Consider the following 22,256-nt stretch of genomic DNA (forward strand, 5'->3'; position numbering starts at 1 on the left):
TCTTTCAGTTTACCTCCTCTGGGATCTAAACATCCACCCATGTGTTTGCCTTGCTGGCAACCCCTGAAGGGGGGGAGGATCATGGTGGTTGAGGGTTCCAACCCTAACACACCACTTTGGCCTTGAATTCCTGTTGATGGGCAACCTTGAGGTGGTCCACTTGAGCTAGGGTCAACCAACTACCAGTGTTGGATGTTCTCAACAGGTGTTGTGGACGTTGTATCTGATACCGGTGTTTGGGTATAGTGCTCATGAAACCCTGTAGTGCATCCCCTCGTAGGGCTCCATGGTAGGTGGGGTCAGTGAGCACTGAAATTTTTTTTTATTATTATGGATCCTCCAAATAAAAACTTAAAAGTAGTAAAAAAACAGTTCACAGGGAAATGACCATGTGATTCTGAGCAGCAATCTTCAACATCTGTAACACCACTTCCTCATTTTCTTATATTACATTATCTTTCAGACAAACCTTTAGGGCAAATGTATCCCTTTTTTATTCAGAAGAGACTAGAAGGACTTGCTGGCTCTCCAAAGTCAGTCAAAAAGCTTTGCTCTGGTGACATATTGGTGGAAACATCCACATCCCAACACAGTGAACTCCTCTTACATTCAAAGGCAATTGGGGATATACCCATTGAGATTATGCCCCATGCTACTTTGAATTCATCACAAGGAGTTATTGTTGAGAGGGATTTGAAGAACATCCCTGAGTCAAAGATTCTTGCTGGTTTCTCCACCCAAGAAATTTCTGCAGGGATTATGATGCTAACCAATGTCCTCATTTTAACATTTACATCATCACCTCAGGTTATCTTAATTGCATGTTACTGCCATATATTCTGAACCCTCTGAGATGTTTCCAGTGTCATTAGTTTGGTCACTTGAAGATATCATGTTGTGGTTCTTTGACGTGTGCTTGATGTGAAACAGATCATCATTGCATCAGTTGAAATGGCTCTCACCCAACCTACTTTTGTTCTTGCCCTGAATGGTTGGAAGAAAAAGAGGTGCAGCATTTGAAGAATATTCAAAACATTACTTACCCTTAGGCTTGAAAGATGCTGTCCACCACTTTATTTTGGACGTATGCTGCTGCACTTTGTTCCACTACTACAGTGGGAGTGAAAATGGATCTCTGTGCCTTTGAAGAATCATTTTTAAAACAAATGAAAAGTCTTTTGACCTCCATGGTTAAAACAGTTGATGAATCAATGTCAACACCCATCTCTGTCCCTAACATCCATTCCAGCAAACCCCAAGATCCACTTCCTTTGGTTCTGGGTATGGGAATTTCCTCAGGTGCAACTTCTTCTCCTGCCCCAAGATGCAAAACGATCATTTGTTCATGTCCTCAGTCCCTGGAATCCCCTTCCAACAACAAAGACCTACCCAATCAACCCAGGACAGGATTCATGGAGGTCAACAGACCTCCCTTGAATAAAGAAAAAGATGAGGTTGTAAACAGAAGGGTTCACCACCCAATTCGTTTAAACATAAATAAAAATGGCCACCTTGATACAATAGAGCTCTCAAGGTATAGGTTCTAATCTGGATGGCATCAAAGCACTGATTGCTTCCTGCAACCTGTATGTCTCCTTACAGGGAACATTTTTGAAACCTGCTGATACAGTCACCTTTTGACAGTTTTTTCTACAGAAAGGACAGGCTGTGTGATAGACGAGTACATGAGGGGTGGTACTGTTGGTCTCATGTTATCCTGGAAGCTGTATCAAGCTAACTAGCCCTCTTTCACTGCTCTCATAGAACATGATCCTACCATTGTCTGTAAGTCAATGTCTGTACGAGTGCATAGCAGCAGTAACTGACTGTATTATACAGGCAGCTGCTCAATGTATTCCTAAAACCTCTACACGTTTTCCATAATATCCTCATCTGTGGTGGAATCCTGCCTCCTACCTGGCACAAAAAGACTAAAATGGGCCTGAGATACTTTTTGTAGGTATCCCACACTCTCAAACCACATTGCTTTTTAGCAGACCTGTGCACATGCTCGGTTGATAAGACGTCAGACCCAGAAGGAATCTTGGCTTAAGTTCACAACCAGTATATCTTCTACCACTAGTTCCAAAGTCATATGCAACAAGAATCGAAAGGTCAGTTGGCAATACAATTCTGTCCCCCTCTCAGTCTTGCTCTCTGATGGCCAGGAAGTAGCCAATACCTGGAGCATCACCAATACTCCAGGTGAAAGCTTTTGCCAGGTATCTAGCACTTCTGCTTCATCTTCCACCTTCTTAGCCATCATGACTCAGGCAGAGCAATCACCTCTTTCTTTTCGAGCTGATTGTCTCTATGACTATAATTGCCCCCTACACTGGTGGAACTCAAACTGACCCTTCACCGATCTGACAGTACATCTGTCGGACTTGATGATGTACACTATGATATGCTGCACCATCTATCTCCTGCTTCTCTTGCTACTTTTCTGATTGTTTTTAACTTGATCTGGCAGAGAATGTTTTTCCTGATGCCTAGTGCTGGGCTATTGTCCCACCTTTTTCTATGCCTGGGAAGAATCCCAAGATTCCTTCAAACTACTATCCAATGCTCGTCTTGTTTGGTTCATTGAATCAAACAACCTCCTCTCTGATGACAGTGCTTTACCATGGACCACCTGATTCGACTTGAATCGTCAATTAGAGAAGCCTTTTTTAAATGACAATAACTTGTATCAACAATATTTGACATTGAGAAGGCTTATGGTACTACATGTAGGTATGGCATTTTGTGAGACCTCCAATTATATGGGTTACATTGCCATTTGCCCATTTTTATTAAAAAAATTTTAATGGGCTGACGATTCCAAGTTCATGTTGGGTCGACACTTTTCTGTTCTTTTATACAGGAACTTGGAGAGTATCGGGGTTGTGTTTTGAGTGTCACACTTTTCAGTATAAAGATTAATACTATCACTGATGAATTCCCTCCTACTGTTGCAAACAGGCTCTATGTTGATGACTTTCACATCTCATGTAAGTCATCGAGCATGAGGTATATTGAGCAGCAGCTACAGACTGGCTTCAATTGATTACTGAAGCAGTCCACAGCAGACTGTTTTAACTTCTCTCTCTCTCTAAATCTGTTTGCATGCATTTTTGCTGCTAATGGGGTATTCACCCTGATCCTGAACTTCATATCAGCAGAGTTGTGCTACCTGTGGTCTCTGAGACAAAGTTCTTGGGACTTATCTTTGACCGTAAGCTGACTTTTATACCACACATCAAGCAGCTCTTATTCGATCAAAACTAGACTATGGGTCATTGGTCTATGGCTTTGCCACGACCTCGGCCTTGAAGATGCTGGGTCCCATTTATCATCAGGGACTTTTTTCCTGCACCAGGGCTTTCTGCACTTCCACAGTCCAGAGCATATACACAGAGTCTCATCAACCTCCTCTACACCTCTGCCATTTGCAACTGTCTTTACTGTATGCTTTGAAACTTTGATCATTACCACAGAATCCCACCTGGGGTTGGGTTTTCCTTCCTCGGTGGGCCATGCTTTTTCAGAACAGACAATCTGCTATTGCTCCCTTTGCCATTTGTATCCAGGTGTAGTTGGATGAATTGAGTCCGTCCTTGGATAACATTGCTGTATCCACTGGTCATCCCATCCCACCATGGCTTCTTACAATCCCCAAATGTGACCTTTCTTTAAGTCATCGGAGAAAAGCATATACTTCCAATTGGAAGTACTGTATTTTATATGCTGAACATCTTTCAAACCATCTTTCCATTCCTGTTTATACGGATGGTTAGAAATCAATTGACTCTGTGGGGTCTGCCATGGTTTGTTGTGGTTCAGTGGTTGTGCACAGAATCCCCTCTACAGTTTTTTTGTTTACTGCTGAACTGTATGCCATTTCTCTTGCCCTGGATCATGTAGAAGCTAAGCAGTACTCAAATTGCACTATTTGTACTGACTTGCTTAGTTCCCTGCTGGCTCTGGAATTGCTTCACTTTAGTTGTCACCCTGTTCTTGCCGATATACAAAACTGACTGGTCCACTTCTCTTTAATATCTACTGCTATCCAGTTTTTCTGGATGCCATGCCACGTTGCTATTTGCAGGAATAGGCTCGCTGACACTGCACCTAAATCTATCTGCTCTAGCACTATCACTGCTGTGCCTGTTCTGTATATGGACTATGGTCCTGTATTCAAGGCTCAGCTCCATGCCAGTTGGCAGTTGACTTGGAGTGAGCAATGTGAAAACAAGCTTTTCGAAACAAAACCCTCTATTGGACTCTGGCTGTCTTGCTTCTGTAAGAATTGGAAAGAGGAAGTTGTCTAACTAGACTACGCATTGGTCACAGTTTTGTAACTCACCATTTTCTTTTATGTGGAACTGATGCATCAATGTGTTGTTAGTGTGACACTTAAATCACAATACCCCACATTTTATTGTTTTGCCATCATTATGACTCTCAGCAACGGCACCATTTTAAACATGTTTTGTCCCAAGATTTATCCATAACATTAGATAGTGTTATTAGAGATAGTGACACTGTTCACCTGACAAATGTTTTTAGTTTTTAAAAGCCATTAATCTCTTTAATGCTATTTTAGTTTTTAATTTATATATTATACTTTTTTTTAATGTGATTCCCTTTTAAGAATTAAAGTACATCTTGTTTGATTTAAAATTAGAAAATGGCTGTAACATCAAGTATCTTGAAACCAGGACTGGAAAGGCCAACTTCAGGTATCTAATGCTGTTATTTGAACAACCTGTTAGTCATCCTGAAGAGTTATAATAATTAAAATTTTGCTACAAGTCCTTTAAAACTTGTATTACTTTACTTTCCGAAAACAGCCATACCATCAAATAACTCAAAACCAGGACTGGATAGGCCAACTTCGGGTGACTAATGCTGATTTTTGAACTTATCCTTCAGTCATCCTGATGAGTTATGATAATTACAGCTAAGCTTCAGAAAGTCCTTTAGAACTTGTATTACTGTAGATTCTCTCTTACTGCTGTAAACTAGATATAAAAATTTGATTTTACATTATTTATGTTTTTAATTCAAAAATTAAACTTTGTTTTGTTTTACCTTAAATTCTTTTTATGAATTTTAATAATTTTACTTTAGTTAATTTTTTTACCAGATGTTTAGTACAGATAGCTTAGTAACTTTGCACCATAAAATACCAAACCAACCAACCATAAAATTTAATGACTTTTCATGACTTAAAATTGCCCTATTTTAAATTTGTGAATTTTCAGGTTTTCAATCTTCTTGAAAACTATATTCAAATATGTCAGAGAAGAATAATGCAATGCTATTGAGAAATTGATAAATTATATTTTTAAGGGGTGCCAAAATTATTGGGAGACATAACGGTGATGAAATTAAACATAAGTTTCAATGACCACCATTTTTTCCATATCTATGAAATAAGCAGCAAGATTAAATTTATAATTTTGCAAGAATATAGTTAAAGGTTGATAAGACATGGTAAATTTTCACTTTGAATGCCAAGTGTCTATTAGAACAAATCACCCTGACAATGATTTATACCAGGGGTTCCCAACCGGTGGGTCGCGAAGCCTTGGCAGGGGAGTCGCGTTGCCTTGTTAGAAGTAGCTTGGGATAACATTAATTTTATTTCATCAATTACATTTTCATGCTCTTACAATTTTTTTTGGTTTTTTTCGGTGCAAAACAAAATGTGTGCTACGTTAGTTCAATGTCATTAGGTGATATTATGGGTGTATGTATGCGTGCCTGTGAGTGAATGTGCCTGTGTGAATGTGTATGTGTGTACTAGTGAGTAGCGAGTATGTGAGTGCACGCGCATGTACGTATGCTTGTATGTCTGTTTAGCTCTGATTAAGTGTGTGTGTGTGCTCGCTGTCGACACGTGAGTCACATGTCCGTTGCTGATTGGTGGATGACGAATCGCTGACTGGCCACGCTCCCTTCCCTCCCAATACTTACCCCATCATTACTCTACCTGCATCCCCCACAAGTAGTCAGTGTAAGATCTACAGTTGCCAAAGCATTCATTATTCAACATTTTTATTTTATTTTAACAAGGAGATAAGTAAGCAGTAGAGGTGAGTTGTGTCCATGGCTAAACGGCGCAGATACTCAGAATGCTACCTCAACATTGGCTTCACCACTGTGCTCGCCAACAACGGCATCGATAAACCACAGTGTGTTTTGTGCCATGCTGTCCTGAGTGCAGAGTCAATGAAACCATCAAAACTCAAGCGTCATCTCAAGACGAAACATCCAGAACACACAAAGAAGGGTTTGGATTTCTTCAAACGGCATGAACGGTGTCTTAAAAGCCAAAGAATCGATAGAAGTGGGTCGTTTCAGCAGCAGAGTGCAGCCGTAGTGGAAGCTTCATATGAGATTGCATTCGAAATTGCTAAACAAAAAAAGCCTCAAACGATTGGAGAAACACTTCTTAAACCCTGCATGATGAAAGCAGTAAATCTTATTCTTGGAGAAGCCAGTGCAAAGAAGATGCAGCAAGTATCCCTGTCAAATAATACTATACAGAGGCGCATTTCTAAAATGTCTATGGATGTGAAGGAACAGGTTTTGACTGAAATCAAGGGTTCCCCTTTGTTCTCCTTTCAGCTCGACGAGTCAACAGATGTAAGTTCATGTTCTCAGTTGCTTGTCTTCGTGAGATACATTAATTCAGGTGACATCAAAGACGAATTCTTATTCTGCAGTGCACTTGAAACCACAACAAAAGCTGATGATGTCATGAAAAAAGTTTCAACTTTTTTTCAAGACGAAGATCTTCAATGGGAAAACGTGTGTGGGGTTTGTACGGATGGGGCATCGGCTATGCTGGGATCGAAATCAGGATTCCAGTCGAGAGTGAAGAAGCTAGCACCTCAAGCAAAGGGCATCCACTGCATGATTCACAGATATGCTCTCGCCAGTAAGACTCCCTGCCTCTCTGCAGGAAGTGCTTGAATCTGTAATCAAAATTGTAAATTATGTGAAGACTCAAGCACTCAACACTTGCCTATTCTATGCAAAGAATAGGCATTCTTTGAAGAACTTCGCTGAGTCAGAGATTCTTGCTGGTCTCTCCACTCAAGGAGTTTCTGCAGTGAGGCGCATCTCCACTTGCAAAGATGGAGTTACACTGCCAACATATACCCTCGTTTTGACATTTACTTCATCACGTGCACCTGCCACCATCAAAGCAGGTTATCTCATTTGCAGGGTACAGCCATACATTCCAAACACTCTCCGATGTTTCCAGTGTCGGAGATTTGGCCACTCAAAGACATCATGTCGTGGTTCCCTGACATGTGCTCGTTGTGGGGGCAAGGACCACGATGCCTATCAATGTGACATGGACCCACATTGTGTCAACTGCAATGGTTCTCACCCCTCCTACTTTTGTTCTTGCCCAAAATGGTTGGAGGAAAAAGAGGTGCAGCGTTTGAAAACGATACATAACATTAGTTATCCTGAGGCTCGGAAATTGCTGCCCACCACTCCATCTCGGACATATGCAGCTGCACTGCATTCCACAATTACAGTGGGAGTGCAGACAGATCTCTCTGTACATCCAAAAGAATCATTCTCAAACCATATGAAAAGTCTTTTTACCTCCATGGTTAAAAGGTTGATGAATCAATGTCAACACTCATCTCTGTCCCTAACATTCACTCCAGCAAATCCCCAGATCCACTTCCTTTGGTTCTGGGTAGGGGCATTTCCTCGGGAACATCTTCTCCCGCCCCAGAATACAAAATGATCATTTGTTCATGTTCACAGTTGCTGGGATCTTCTTCCAATGACAAAGATCTTCCCAACCTTCTCGCCAGTATTCAAAACCAACCGGCCCATTTGTCTTTAACATCTACTTCCATCTAGTTTTTCTCATGTCAGTCGTCGAACATGAGATATATTGAGCGGCAACTACAAACTGCCCTCAATCGTGTACTAAAGTGGACTATGGCGAACAGCTTTAATTTTTCTCTCTAAAACCGTATGCATGCACTTTTGCTTCCAACGGGGTATACACCCTGATCCTGAACTTCATATCGGTGAAGTTTCGCTGCCAGTGGTCCCTGAGATCAAGTTCTTGGGGCTTATCTTTGACTATAAGCCGACCTTTATACCACACTTAAAGCAGCTTCGGGTCAAATGCACAAGAGCACTGAACATCCTCTGTGTCCTCTCTTCTACCAGTTGGGGAGCAGATCGATGTTCAATGTTAAAGGTATATCGTGCTCTTATTCAATCAAAACTCGACTATGGATCAATGGTCTATGGCTCTGCCAGACCCTCAGCCTTAAAGATGCTGGACCCCATTCATCACCAAGGACTTCGACTCTGCACTGGGGCTTTCCGTACCTCTCCAGTTCAAAGCTTATACGTTGAATCTCATGAACCTTCTCTGCACCTTCGCTGTTTGCAACTATCTTTACAATATTCTTCGAAACTTTGTTCCTTAACAAAGCATCCTACCTGGAGATGTGTTTTCCTTCCTCGGTGGGTTGTACTTTTTCAGAACAGACGATCTGCCATTGCTCTGTTTGGCCTTCGCATCCGGGCGCAATTGGATGAATTGGGCCTGTCCTTGGATAACATTGCAGATTCCACAGGTCAGCCCATCCCACCATGGCTTATTATAGTCCCCAAATATGACCTTTCTTTCAGTCATCTGAAAAAGGCAGATACTCCAGATTGGAAGTACCGTCTTTTATTTAATGAACATCTTTCAAACAGTCATTCCGTTCCCATTTATACAGATGATTCCAAATCAGGTAATTCAGTGGGCTCTGTTATGGTTTGCTGCGGTTTGGTAGTTGCGCGTAGAATCCCCTCTACAGCTTCTGTGTTCACTGCTGAACTGTATGCCATATCTCTTGCCCTGGATCATATTGCAGCTGAGCAGTACTCCAACTGCACTATTTATACTGACTCGCTTAGTTCTATACTGGCCCTGGAATCGCTACACGTTGGCTCACACCCTGTTTTCACTGATATTCAAAACCAACTGGCCCATTTCTCATTAACTGCTACTTCTATCCGGTTTTTCTGGATACCAGGCCATGTTGGTATTCGCGGGAATGAGCTTGCAGACACGGCAGGTAAATCTATCTGCTCCGGCACTGTCACCACTATGCCTATTCCATACATGGACTATTGTCTTGTATTCAAGGCTCGGCTCCGTGCCAGCTGGCAGTCGACTTGGAGTGAGCAATGCGACAACAAGCTTTTTCAAATAAAACCCTATATTGGGCTTTGGCCATCTAGCTTCCATAAAGTTTGGAAGGAGGAAGTTGTTCTAACTAGACTACGCATTGGTCACAGTTTTTTAACTCATCGTTTTCTTTTATCTGGAACTGATGCACCAATGTGTAGTTTGAGTAACACTCAAATCACTATCAGCCACATTTTACTTCCTTGCCATTGTTACAATTCTCAACGACGGCAATATTTTAAACATGTTTTTTCCCAAGGTTTATCTGTAACATTGGACAGTGTTATTGGTGATGGTGACACTGTCCACCTTGATAAAGTTTTTAATGGCCATTAATCTTTTTAATCTCATTTAAGTGTTGGATATTTATTCATTACACCTTTTTAATTGTTCCCTTTTAAGAGTCACAATCTCTCTAGCTCAATTTGAAATTGGAAAATGGCCATGACATTAAATAACTTGACACCAGGACTGGAAAGGCCAACTTCAGGTGACTAAAGCTGCTGTTTGAACTACTCATTAATCGTCCTGGCGAGTTGTTATTACACTTTTGCTGCATGTCATTTAACACTTTTACTACTTTACCTTTTAGTACTGGCCATAATGACACATAACCCGGAACCAGAACTGGAAAGACCAACTTCAGGTGACTGACAGTGATTCTTATACTTACCTGTTAGTCTTCCTGATGGGTTATGATCATTACCATTCTGCTACAGGAAGTCCTTTACAACTTTGTAGTTGTTATTACACTTTTGCTGCATGTCATTTAACACTTTTATTACTTTACCTTTTAGTACTGGCCATAATAACACATAACCCGGAACCAGGACTGGAAAGACCAACTTCAGGTGACTGACGGTGGTTCTTGAACTTACCTGTTAGTCTTCCTGGTGGGTTATGATCATTATCATTCTGCTACAGGAAGTTCTTCACAACTTTGTAGACTGGATGTCAACATTGGTTTTACGCCATTTTCTGTTTTAATTGCTGTTTTGTTTTTACCTTCATTTACTTTTACAAATTTTACTCCATGTACTTGACTTTTACCTTTTTACTGGACGTTTGGCTACTCATTATTACGATTTTGCTATGTGTCTTTTAAAACTTCTATTATTTTACATTTTGATAATGGCTGCTATGACACATAACCCGGAACCAGGACTGGAAAGGCCAACTTCAGGTGACTGACGGTAGTTCTTGAACTTACCTGTTAGTCTTCCTGGCAGGTTATGATCATTACCATTTTGCTAGAGTAAGTATTTTACAACTTCTTTTACTCTGCTTTCTCTCTTAACATTGTAGACTAGGTGTCAACATTGGTGTTATACTTTTTCTGTTTTTCAATGATGTTTTGTTTTACCTTCATTTCCTTTTATGTATTTCACTACATTTACTTTATTTTTACCTTTTTACCGGACGTTTGGCGCAGATAGCCTAGCTGCTTTGTGCCATAAAACACTAAATCAATCAATCAGTTACCAGTAACCCACAGGGCAGTGGTCATTTTGAAAGAGAGTGACCACTATCAATGCATCCCGACCATTGTGCCCTGGTGAAAGCTGGACCAAGCCAATGGGCTCTTGCAGACCTTTATCTTGCCATTATCTGTAAGACATCAACAGAAGACTGTGTAGGAGCAGTGACTGACTGTATTGTTCAGACAGCTGCTCAATTTATTCCTAAAACCTCAACACATTTTCCACGGTATTCTCATCGGTAGTTGAATCCTACCTCATATATGACACAGAAGGCTCATAAATGGACCTGTGGTACCTTTCATAGGTATCCCACACTTTTGAACTGCATGGCTTTTCAACAAGCACATGCTCTGCAGGTAAGATGTCAAAACCAGGAAGAATCTTGGATTAAATTTGCAACCAGCATCTCTTCTACCACCAGTTCCAAAGTCATATGGGACAAAATTAGGAATGTCAATGGGCAGTATAATTCTGTCCCCCTTTTGATCTTGTTCTCTGATGGCCAGAGCATTGCCAATACTCCCAACAAAAGCTTTTGCAGGGTATCTAACACTTCTGCTTCATCCTCCACCTTCTTAGCTATCAAGACTTAGGTAGAGCGATTGCCTCTTTCCTTTCGGCTGGCCCCCCGCTAGTACGGCGGTATGTCTCCGGATTTACAACGCTAAAATCAGGGGTTTGATTCCCCTCGGTGGGCTGAGCAGATAGCCCTTTGTGGCTTTGCTATAAGAAAACACACACACACCTTTCGGCTGATGGTCTCTATGACTATAATAACTCCTTTACACTGGTAGAACTCAAGCTGGCTCTTCATTGGTTGGATCTGATGACATACATTAGATGCTGCTGCATCATCTCTCTCCTGTTTCTCTTGCTATTCTTCTGGTTGTTTTTAACCAGATCTGGCAGAAGCATGTTTTTCCTGATGCATGGTTCCAGGCTATTGTTCTACCTTTCTCTAAGCCTGGGAAGGATCCCAAGATTCCTTCAAACTACTGTCCAATTGCTTTGATGAGCTGTGTTTGTAAGACACAGCTCAGAAAGGATTAGTTAATGCTCATCTTGTTTAGTTCCACAAATCGAACAGCTTCCTCTCACCCACCCAGTGTGGGTTTTGAAGACAGCTCTCCACCATGAACCACCTGATTCGACTTAAAATGTCCATGAGAGAAGCCTTTCTCAAACAACATCTTTTGTCAGTATTTTTTTGCCTTGAAAAGGCTTATGATACTATGTGGAGGTATAGCATTTTGCAAGACCTCCACTTATATGGGCTGCATGGCCATTTGCCCATTTTTATTAAAAATTTTTTTAATGTGCAGGTGATTCCAAGTTTGTGTGAGTTCTACACTTTCCTGTTCTTTTCTACAGGAACTTGGAATCCTTCAGGAGTGTGTCTTGAGAGTCACACTTTTTAGTATAAAGATTCATGCCATCATTGGACAACTTCTTCTAACTGTTACAAATGGGCTCTATGTTGACAACTTCCACATCTCGTGTCAGTCATCGAACATGAGGTTTATTGAGAGGCAGATACAGACTGCACTCAATCGCTTGCTGAAGGGGACCACAGCAAATAGTTTTACCTTTTCTTTCTCTAAAACCATTTACATGCATTTTTGCAACCAATGCGGTATTTATACCTGGTAGATCCTGAACTCCATGTCAGTTAAGCTGTGCTTCCTGTGATCCCTGAGGCAATTTTTCTGGGGCATATCTTTAACTATAAGTTGACCTTTATACCACACATCAAGCAGCTATGAGTCAAGTGTACAAGAGCACTGAACATCCTCCTTGACCTCTCTTCCACTATTTAGGGAGCGAATTGACGTTCTTTGCTAAAGATATATCACACTCTCACTTGATCAAAACTGGACTGTGGGTCTCTGGTCTATGGCTCTGCCAGGACCTTGGTCTTAAAGATGCTGGACCCTGTTCACCATCAGGGTCTTTAGCTCGGCACCAGGGCTTTCCACACTTCCCCAGATGAGAGTTCAAAGCTTCAATCCTTACCACAGCATCCCACCTTGTGTGGCATTTTCCTTCCTAAGTGGGCCATGCTTTCTCAGAACCTAAACCTGCCATTGTTCTTTTTAGCCTTTGTATCCAGGTGAAGTTGAATGAATTGGGTTTGTCCTTGGATAACATTGCTGTATCCACTGGTCAGCCCATTACACCATGGCTTATTACCATCCCCAAGTATTACCTTACTTTGAGTCACCTGAAAAAAGAAGATACTCCTGACTAGAAGTACCCCCTTTTATTTAATGAACATCTTTTGAACTATCCTTCCATTCCTATTTATAGGGATGGTTCAAAATCAGGAGACTCTGTGGGATTTGCCATGGTTCAGTGGTTGTGCACAGAATTCCCTCTACAGTGTCTTTGTTTACTGCCAAATTGTCTGCCATTTCTCTTGCCCTGGATCATGTATAAGATAAGCAGTGGTCATATTGTACTATTTACACCAACTCACCCTGGCCTTGCAATCACTCTACATTCATTCTCACTCTCTTCTTGCCAGTATTCAAAACCGACTAGCCCATTTCACTTTAATATCTACTTCTATTCAGTTTTGCCATGGTTTTTCGTAGTTCGGTTTTTGCGCACATAATCTCCTCTACAGTTTCTGTGTTCACTGCTGAGCAGTATGCCATTTCTCTTGCCCTGGATCACATAGAAGCTAAGCAGTACTCAAACTGCACCATATATACTGACTCTCTTAGTTCTCTACTGGCCCTGTAATCACTTTATTCATCCTCACTCTCTTCTTGCCAATATTCAAAACCAACTGGCCCATTTCTCTTTAACATCTACTTCTATCTAGTTTTTCTGGATACCAGGCCACATTGGTATTAGCGGGAATGAGCTAGCTGACACCACAGCTAAATCTGTCTGGCACTGTCACTGCTGTGCCTGTTCTATACATGGACTATGGTCCTGTATTCAAGGCTCAGCTCTGTGCCAGTTGGCAGATGACTTGGATTAAGCAACATGAAAACAAGCTTTTCTAAATAAAACCCTCTGTTAGACTTTGGCCATCTTGCTTCTGTAAGAATAAGAAAAAAGTTGTCCTAACTAGACTACACATTGGTCACACTTTTTAACTCATTGTTTTCTTTTATCTGGGACTTTGCACCAATGTGTTGTCTGTGTGACACTCAGATCACAATAAGCCACATTTTACTGTCTTCCTATCATTACAACTCTCAATGACAGCACCATTTTTAACGTGTTTTGTTCCAAGGTTTATCCATAACGTTAGACAGTGTTATTGGTGATTGTGACACTGTCCACCTTGGAAATGTTTTTAGTTTTTTAAAGGCCATTAATCTTTTTAATGCTATTTAAGTTGTTAATTCAAAAATGCTTGTTTTGTTTTAACATGATTCCTTTTTATTAATTTTTTTACCAGCTGTTTGCTGGAGATAGTCTAGTTGCTATGCACCATAAAATGCCAACCCAACCACAAAGTCCATTATGTCTTGATTTGTAAGGGATGTTAAAAAGCTGCTCAATGCTGATGAGTCCACATACCTAAGGTCTTAGGTGTGAGGTGAACTGGGTTTCTCTGTCTTGTTTTTGGTAAGCGTACTCTACTTAAAACTTCTTGGAGGAATTCTGCTGCTCTTTTCATCTCTATCTTCAACAGCATTATGGCTTCAGTTGTATGGTCAACTACTATCAGCACATACCAACTGTCCTTGTGGGTTACAGATGCTAATGGTCTGATCCAGTGTACATCTACTCAACTGAACTGCTCTTTCATACAAAGCATCTCACCCAGTAGCACCTTAACCACCTTCCTTCAAGATACTGATCTTTGGCAAATGTCATATGATCTGAAAAATCTGGTTACATCTCCAGTGATCCTTGGACTATGGAAATTGCTTGTGATTTTCTCTGTCTTCTTCTTTGTTTTTAAATATCCTCCTAGAATCAATTCATGAGCCAAAACCACTTGAGTCTAGGATACTGTTGGTACTGTGATCTATTTAACTTCCCCAATAAAAATTACTTAATAGATCCTTTATGGACATCTATTCTGTAAGTCCCTTTCCCCTGTGCTAGATTTTTTCCTTCCTTCATTTCCCATTTAGGATATCACCTTTGGGTGCCAACAGGAGCTTGATGTCTTGCTTCCTTTTTTTTATGTGAGCTTTAGTGAGTGCTGCAAATGCTCCGGTCTCCTTTCCATCTAGTTCCTCCAAACTTCTATTACTTGGTATGTAGCTAATCATTAAGTCTTAGATGGGTACCTTCATACATAAGGCCTCAAGGGATCCTATAGTATGTAGCATTAACCATTATTATTGCTATAGAAACTTTATCACTGTCCCATCAATCAGCATGCACAGATGCCTGTCATCAGATACTAGACTGGTTCTCAATGCTGCACTTGTAAGGCTTTCATTTTCCCAACATAGCCTTCACCTATTAGAATGTTGTAGTTTGTTGGCATCTCTCAGTGTACATCACATTCTTCATTCACCACAGGCACTGTTGACCCATTTGGTAACCATCAATCATGCACAGTTTAATTATGGTGATGGCACTTTCTTCTTATGATGAATCTAACAAGTTTTGTTCTTGCAATAACTCCTTTCTTGTTTCTTGGCAGCATCATCCTTGTAGGTGGCTTCATTTGCTTTATGTTGAGATTTCTGCTCTTGCTTGTTGGTGATAGACATGCACTCACTTACAATGTGATCAATTTTATAGCAAGCATAGCATCTTTTCTGACTTTTGTCTGTTGACTTTTTCTAACTTTTGATAGCATCCTGCTGTTGGTCATCCACCTGGTTTCAGCTTGATTGATTATTCATGGGCTCCACATACTTTTATGCTCCCTCTCTCTTTTATTAACAGAGACATGTCAGTGGAGCATGTGATCATGAATTACTCATGTATTAGTAGATCTGCCAGTCCTTCAAAACTGTTTTTACACTTAACCATATCAGTCCGCTTTTTGAAGTGTTGCTGTGGAGATGCCACAAACTAAAATACAATTTCTCTAGTGTCAGGTTTAAATTATCTGAATTTACAGCAAAAAACCTTCCTTAGTAAGTTCATGTAGTTCCAGCAATGCAACTTTTAACTCATGATCCATAGCATCTACTGACATCATGCCAGTATACACTTATATAGCTTTTTCTATAATAAGGTGCTGTGACAGACTGCCCAGTTGCCCCTTTCCCACTTCTAACTTTGAACAAATCTTTCATACATCTCCAGGACAGCTTTTATGTCATCTTTCTTTTTACAGATTTGGGCATTTTGAATTGGTTGGTCCTGACCTTATTATCATTCTTGAGTCCTTGATCTTTCTGTGGAGTGAGTTTGCACTCTTATTCTCTCTATTTCTAACCTCTCCTCTCTCTCTCTCCTCTCCTGTTCTTCTTTCTGTCTTTATTCCTCTCTCCTCTGTTGATGATTTTTTCTCTCTTGTTATTGTTTAACAAACTCATAAATCACCATCCTTAAGCCCAAGTCACTCAATATAGTTATATATGTGGTTATGACCCCTACACTATTTTTGCCATCACTACAGCTGTGCATATAATGGCCTTATTTTTCACTGTTCTTCAAATCTAATTCAACTACCATTTACCATTATAGATCCTGGCTGCCTCTCGACTATCAGGTGATGTACATAGCTGTGATTTGTTTGTGATGAATTTTAATAATAAACAAATAGCACACACAACTTATTTTAGAATAATATAATAAAAGTCAAACATATATATAAATGTTCATTACACTGTTGGTTATCACATTTGTATCTAAAACTTTAGTTTTATTCTTTTTCTTTTATCAAAGTCCACACAATTTTATTCAGTTACGTATCATAATTGGTAAAACAAATTATTTTTTCTTCTGTATTATTACAATTCAGTTTGTGACAATTTCACTTTAGAAATTGCAACTATATACTCTTTTTAGATAAACTCACAATTATGCAGTCTAGATCTATCTTTTGAATTAAGTTTCTGATGTGTATTTATACCCTGACAGAAGTCTAGAACATTCCACACCCTACTAGGTATTATCCTGCAATAATACTCAATTAAAAGGAGAAAATCTTGAAAGGTTCTATTAACATTTGCAGCAATATATGATTACCATTTCATATTTGTTGAACCACATAACATATGATTCATTATCAGTGACATAAAGAAACTTGCAATGAACTAAAAATAATTAAATTTTACACTTGTGCTAGGTACACTATTTAAACTTAAAACTGAAATAGTTGTGTATATCTAACAACTTGTTTTGGTAAAGCTGTGTTAAACTTCTTAACATTTCTGAGACTTCTTGTTAACTTGTTGACTGCAATGCTTTGACTTTACCTTGTTTTTATTGTCAAGTTCATTATAAGGAATGAGTTGAGGTAGGTAGGTGTCGAGAAGAGCACAGGATGCTAAACCGTTATTCCAACTGCTGCTGAAATTGGTGATGTCAACATCCTAAATACATAGAAACGAAGCTTGTTACCAAATAATATATCATACAAAATTAATAGCTGTCTTTTAATAGCTGAATTTTGTTTGTGATCATACATATCAACCCAATAAGATTCTCCTACATGATCCACAGGTGTTTTGATGGGTGTACTCTTGGTTAAGGACACCTCATTGTTGATGCTTTTTCACTGACTGGAACAACAAACTTTCTTAATTTAGTTCTGTCATTCTGCACCTGTTAGCTGTGGGAGTGTATACATTCAGTCAAGATTGAAGGTATAATCATATCTGTGCCCAACCTAAATACAGTTAAAACTGTATTTTAATAAATTTAGGTAAGAAACAACTATAAATGATGTAGGAGTGTTCAAGCAGCCAACAATACTATAGTCAAGTTCATGTACTCTGTAATGAAGACTTTGCACCAATTTCAAAATAAACATTGTTAGTTGTGGCTATAAAATGATCTCTTTCTGACAGTTATATAAACATGTATGTAACATCTACATGGAAGCAATTAAACCCAAATAATTCTTTTGAAAGTGGTTAATGGCAGCTGTTAGGTAGTTGAAAAAATTGATTACATGTTTTAACTATATTCTTTCAGAGTATTTTGAAAGGAATGAATCAAAAGGTTACATAAGCATCTTAGTGGCTAAATGTACCTCTACTCTATTACTATTGTATAATTAAAGATATAAAGAGCCAAAGTAGAGATTTTTCATAATTCATTAGTCACATGACAATATATCTAAAGTTAAGTACTTTTTAAAGGTTTATTTTGTAATAAAGGACTTAAAACTTAAATAAAATAAAACTGAATAATAACACAAATTATGATATTAAAGACATTTAATTAAAATTTGAATGTAATACAGTGAATTGTGCAGAAAATCATTTAAAGGGGCTCATGCTGTGAAAGGGCTAATGGTGGTAACAGATACTGCCAAATATCTGACAAAATCCTGTAATTCTGAGTTTAATTTATAGTACTTTTTGCTTGTATGGTGGGTTTGAGAGTTTGCCAAGTTTTGGTTACATGCCAACTTCCTCTTCAGGATTCCAGTTTCTTCACATGACAATCAGTTTACTTTCAGTTGGGATTTATGTATACATATAACATGGTCAACATGACCTAGCCACATTGTTCAATGTATTTAATATTTCTTTTTATCCAATTGATTCTCAACCACTTAATGTTAAGGACAGATTGTGAAACCTTGTCTGTACAATTGAAGTTGGGTTTCTCCATAGCTACATCAAGTGTTTTTTTGTTACTATGGATTGCACCTTGTAGAACAAATTACACTTGTGCACATCTTTTCTTTACACTCAATATCAGGTTCATTTTCTTCTTCTAGGGTAGAAGGGCATACCTATTCTAAAAGTAATGCAGTACCTCACATGTGTTTTTCAGTTAATCTCAGAGCACACCAGTTTATTCTAAACAGTCAATTTCTGCTTGGTTTCATTGTTGTGTGCCTACACCATCTCCTTCACCTTTGCAGTGTAAGATTCTAGTTTTGTGTAAGATTATATCTGAAGTTAATGTTTTTCTTATGCTGAAAATTTATGTCTGATAAGTACTTACCTCTCTCACACACTTATCACCCTTCCTCCACTGCCTGTATCATTCTTTTAGATCCTGCCAATTTTTTAATGTAAGGATTGAGTGAAAATATCAGAAGAGGCTAGCTTTGCCAATATAGGTGGAGAATAGTCGCATGCTATGTACGTGTTCGTACCACAGGGTAGCCTACTATACTGCTAAGGACACACAGCATAACTGTTTATAATCCTATAGTAACAGTATTGTAGTCTTCCCTCTGAACCCTTATAGAACCAAACTGTAATATATTGTAATACTGTTCTTAATAATTAGTACAAGTACTGTTTCCTATCCTCTGAACTATTGTAGAGTTGAGCTATAACACATTGCCAAAGACAAGCAGATTTGTTGTTAATTAATTAGTATCAGTACTGTTTTTTACCACCTGAACTTTTGTGAAACCAAGCTATGATAACTTGCTAAGGACAGGCAGCATTGTTGTTAATACAGTGTAGTTAGTTAATACCAATACTGGTACTGTCTTCTTAACCCTTCTACAGCCAAGCTCTGATATGTTACTTTCATCAGTGCCCTACTATACCAAAGAGAGACAGCATTATTGTTAATAATTTATTGGTATCAGTGCTGTCACCTGTTCTTCAAACCCATGGTGTTTTTACAGAAAGTGGGAAAAGCTTTTATTTGGGGTATCTATGATGCTATATTTTTAGTTTTGGTTGTTGCTCTTTTGCATCATTCTGAGCTATTGCCATCTTTATTCCTGTTTCATATTTGGCTACTTCCCATCCTTCACCTGTCCTACCCATAGATTTCTCCATTCACCATGTATACTGAATAGTGATTGCAGTTCTGGATTGATAAGTCCCACCTCAATCACTTTTTTGGTTTTTCCTTGTTTTAATATGTAGTCTTTTGTCATAATTAGGTGGGCAGTTTCTGCTATAGTTTCTGAACTATAAGACTGTTCATGGTACATGTTGTTATTTTGCATTTATTGGGACGTTATCTTAATTATTATTTTTTTGCTTTGTGATTCAGTAACAGTTTCATACCTTGCCCTTTGGACTTGTTTTGGTTCTATGTCTTTTTCTCAGGTAGTCTGCATGTTAGCTAACTTTTGTATTTTGGGGGATTTTACTAACACTACTACTACTTAGACATCTGGCTTTGGTAAGTTCTATCCAAATAAAGGTAATAATAACATACTCATATGCAGCTAGGGTGGCTGGATTTTCCAGTTTGGTCAGTTTTCCTGGCACCTACCTAACAATCGTGGTTATTTGTAGAGTTTTTTAAGCTCCCAAATCCATTAGGAACATCCATTCTCATCTTAGAATGCATTTTATAGAGATTTCCAATATTTACACCACTGGGGTTCACTAGCAAGGTTCTAATGCGACCATAGCAAGAGATCATGGGTTATGCAGCATCTCTTCCTCTCCTCCTTTCTTCAACCATGTGATAATGGATGAGCATATCCTCCATGTCATTGGGCTTACCAATTCCTCTCCCTCATCTTCTTTTGTCTCTTTTTTTCCTAATGCTCACGTTTAAAATTGGGGAGGATGGGTTGATCTGTAGGAGGCTTCACGACAATGGTTTACAGGTGCAAGATCAAAAATGTGAACACACTAGCACTTCCAGCAGTTCAATATACTTTTTGTACAGATTTGACTGAGCATTTTTCAAGAAGGCAGTTGTTCTTGTTCCCTCTGTGGTAGATAATGGATCTTCTTTTAAAACTCGTGTACATGACAAACTTTTCCTGGCATATTGTGTTCCAGATGTTTTTGCTCTTGCTTTAGATTGCCTTTCCAGTCCTGATACACTTTTTACCAAGGAGTGGTCTCTCAAACCTCAACCTTTTAGTGATGCTGCCTCTTGTGGAGGTACTTCTCTATTCATTTCTTGATTCCAAGTTTCCTCTTTTCTTTTTGGTGTCTGGTTCATTGTCTATTTGCCCTGGTTTTCAATAAATTTTGAGTGGATTAGATCCAGTTTACAACATAAGCTTCTTTCCTGGGCTGTTTAGGCTCTATAAGTTCATTTTGGTCTACAATGATTTTACTAACCTGCACATTGAGGGCTACTCTGAGATATTGTTTACATCATTTTCATTTCATGCCATCTTCTACCTTTATTCTTGGTTATATCTGGATGACCTTCTTTGTCACTAATATATTCTGGGTTGCTTTTAAGACTTCTTTTCGTTCATTCCCCTTCCCACAATTTCATTCCCTCCACTCATCTGTTTAAGATTTTTTTCCATTCCTCTCTTACCCATTTGGTTCAGCTTGTGATTTGAATGGCCTTTTATTTCGTGTCTCTTTTTTCCTGCAAACAATTATTGGCATCTTCATTCAAGCATTTTATTTTTTATCTACATCTCAGTCTTATCGTCCATTAGAGGTTCTTTATCTTTTAAGCACTGGGACTACACCTAATACGTTCATTACCATTTATATTCTTTTAATAGCTGTTTCTTTTGCACAGGAGTACCATCTTCCATCTATCACCATCTTTCACTCTTTGGTGAAATATAACTGGAGAAGTTTTTGTAATATGTATATTATATAATTTTTCAGGGGCATGTCCAGTGTTTTGCTCTGTGGTAAGTAGTGCTAATCCAGATATACTTCAGTCACTTAAAAAAATTGCACTAAAATCTGCACTGTAAGGCTATACTGAGTTCACTTTCATAATTTACATAGTCACAAAATGCTCACTCTTCATTATAATTACATAAACTAGAGATGGGGTGTTCCACAAGACTGTGTTAGGTGTTATTACTCATGATATCTTTGCTTCATAAATATGCTTATTCCAGGCTGTACTAATCCATGGATTTTATGAGTAAAGACTGACTAAATTCATTTTGATCTGCTTTTTGATATAGGATTTCATGGTCACTTGCTGCACTGTTTCCAATGTGAATGTTCCTCTGGACTCTCCACCATGTTACTTTCCTCCTCTTTCTGTCTTCCACTGGAAAGTGTTATCATTCTGAATAATATAAACACATGATAAAGAGTAGGTTGGTGCTGTTCTGTTGTTATAGATAATGAGATGTCCTTCAAATGGATGCTCCATCTTTGTACAGGTTTGTTCATGGGAGTGTTGTACATTTAGAGTGTGCTGTCATAATAATTGGGATTCCTCATGTGTTCATGGTGTTCCTGTTCTCTCACTCAATTCACCTCAGGTGCTTTAGCCCAGTGTTGTGGGTACACTTGTTGGTTGCTCCATTTCTTCCTCTTGCATTACCCTAGATGTCTTTATGCCAAGGATGTCACTGCATTTGAGGTGGTTCCAGTTTGTTTAAGTGGAATACATAAGTATGATATTTGACTCTTCTCACATGCTCTGTTCTCATATTGTTGGTGGGATTTTCCCTCTGATTGACTGAACCCGAAGTGCAAATGATATGATCCTCATTTTTACCCCCACTTGGATGTTGGTTCTCAGCAACTGAATTTTTGATGCAGTCAACTTATTATATATGGTCTATCACGCCCTAGCAA

At 39.0% G+C, this 22,256-nt stretch overlaps 2 protein-coding genes across 19 annotated transcripts in view; one reads left to right on the top strand and one right to left on the bottom strand.

The window, feature by feature from the left end:
* LOC143244518 (zinc finger SWIM domain-containing protein 7-like) overlaps nucleotides 1–22,256 on the top strand; it is a 94,259-nt gene that overhangs the window by 50,109 nt on the left and 21,894 nt on the right. The window lies entirely within an intron of this gene.
* LOC143244520 (cytospin-A-like) overlaps nucleotides 1–22,256 on the bottom strand; it is a 59,955-nt gene that overhangs the window by 15,570 nt on the left and 22,129 nt on the right. For 14 of the 16 annotated variants that reach the window (XR_013025131.1, XM_076489362.1, XM_076489355.1 and 11 more), the window contains one exon: nucleotides 17,052–17,168. The exons of 1 other annotated variant lie outside the window; for it this stretch is intronic. Coding sequence is in view for 13 of the 15 variants with exons in the window: in XM_076489362.1 (XP_076345477.1) it covers nucleotides 17,052–17,168 (117 nt within the window). In the remaining 2 variants the exon portion in view is untranslated. Of the gene's footprint in view, nucleotides 1–16,387; nucleotides 17,169–22,256 lie in introns of those variants that run through there. One more of the 16 variants, XR_013025130.1, reaches the window with a different exon arrangement.

This window comes from Tachypleus tridentatus, chromosome 2 (genome assembly GCF_004210375.1).
Source record: "Tachypleus tridentatus isolate NWPU-2018 chromosome 2, ASM421037v1, whole genome shotgun sequence".
NCBI lineage: Eukaryota > Metazoa > Arthropoda > Merostomata > Xiphosura > Limulidae > Tachypleus > Tachypleus tridentatus.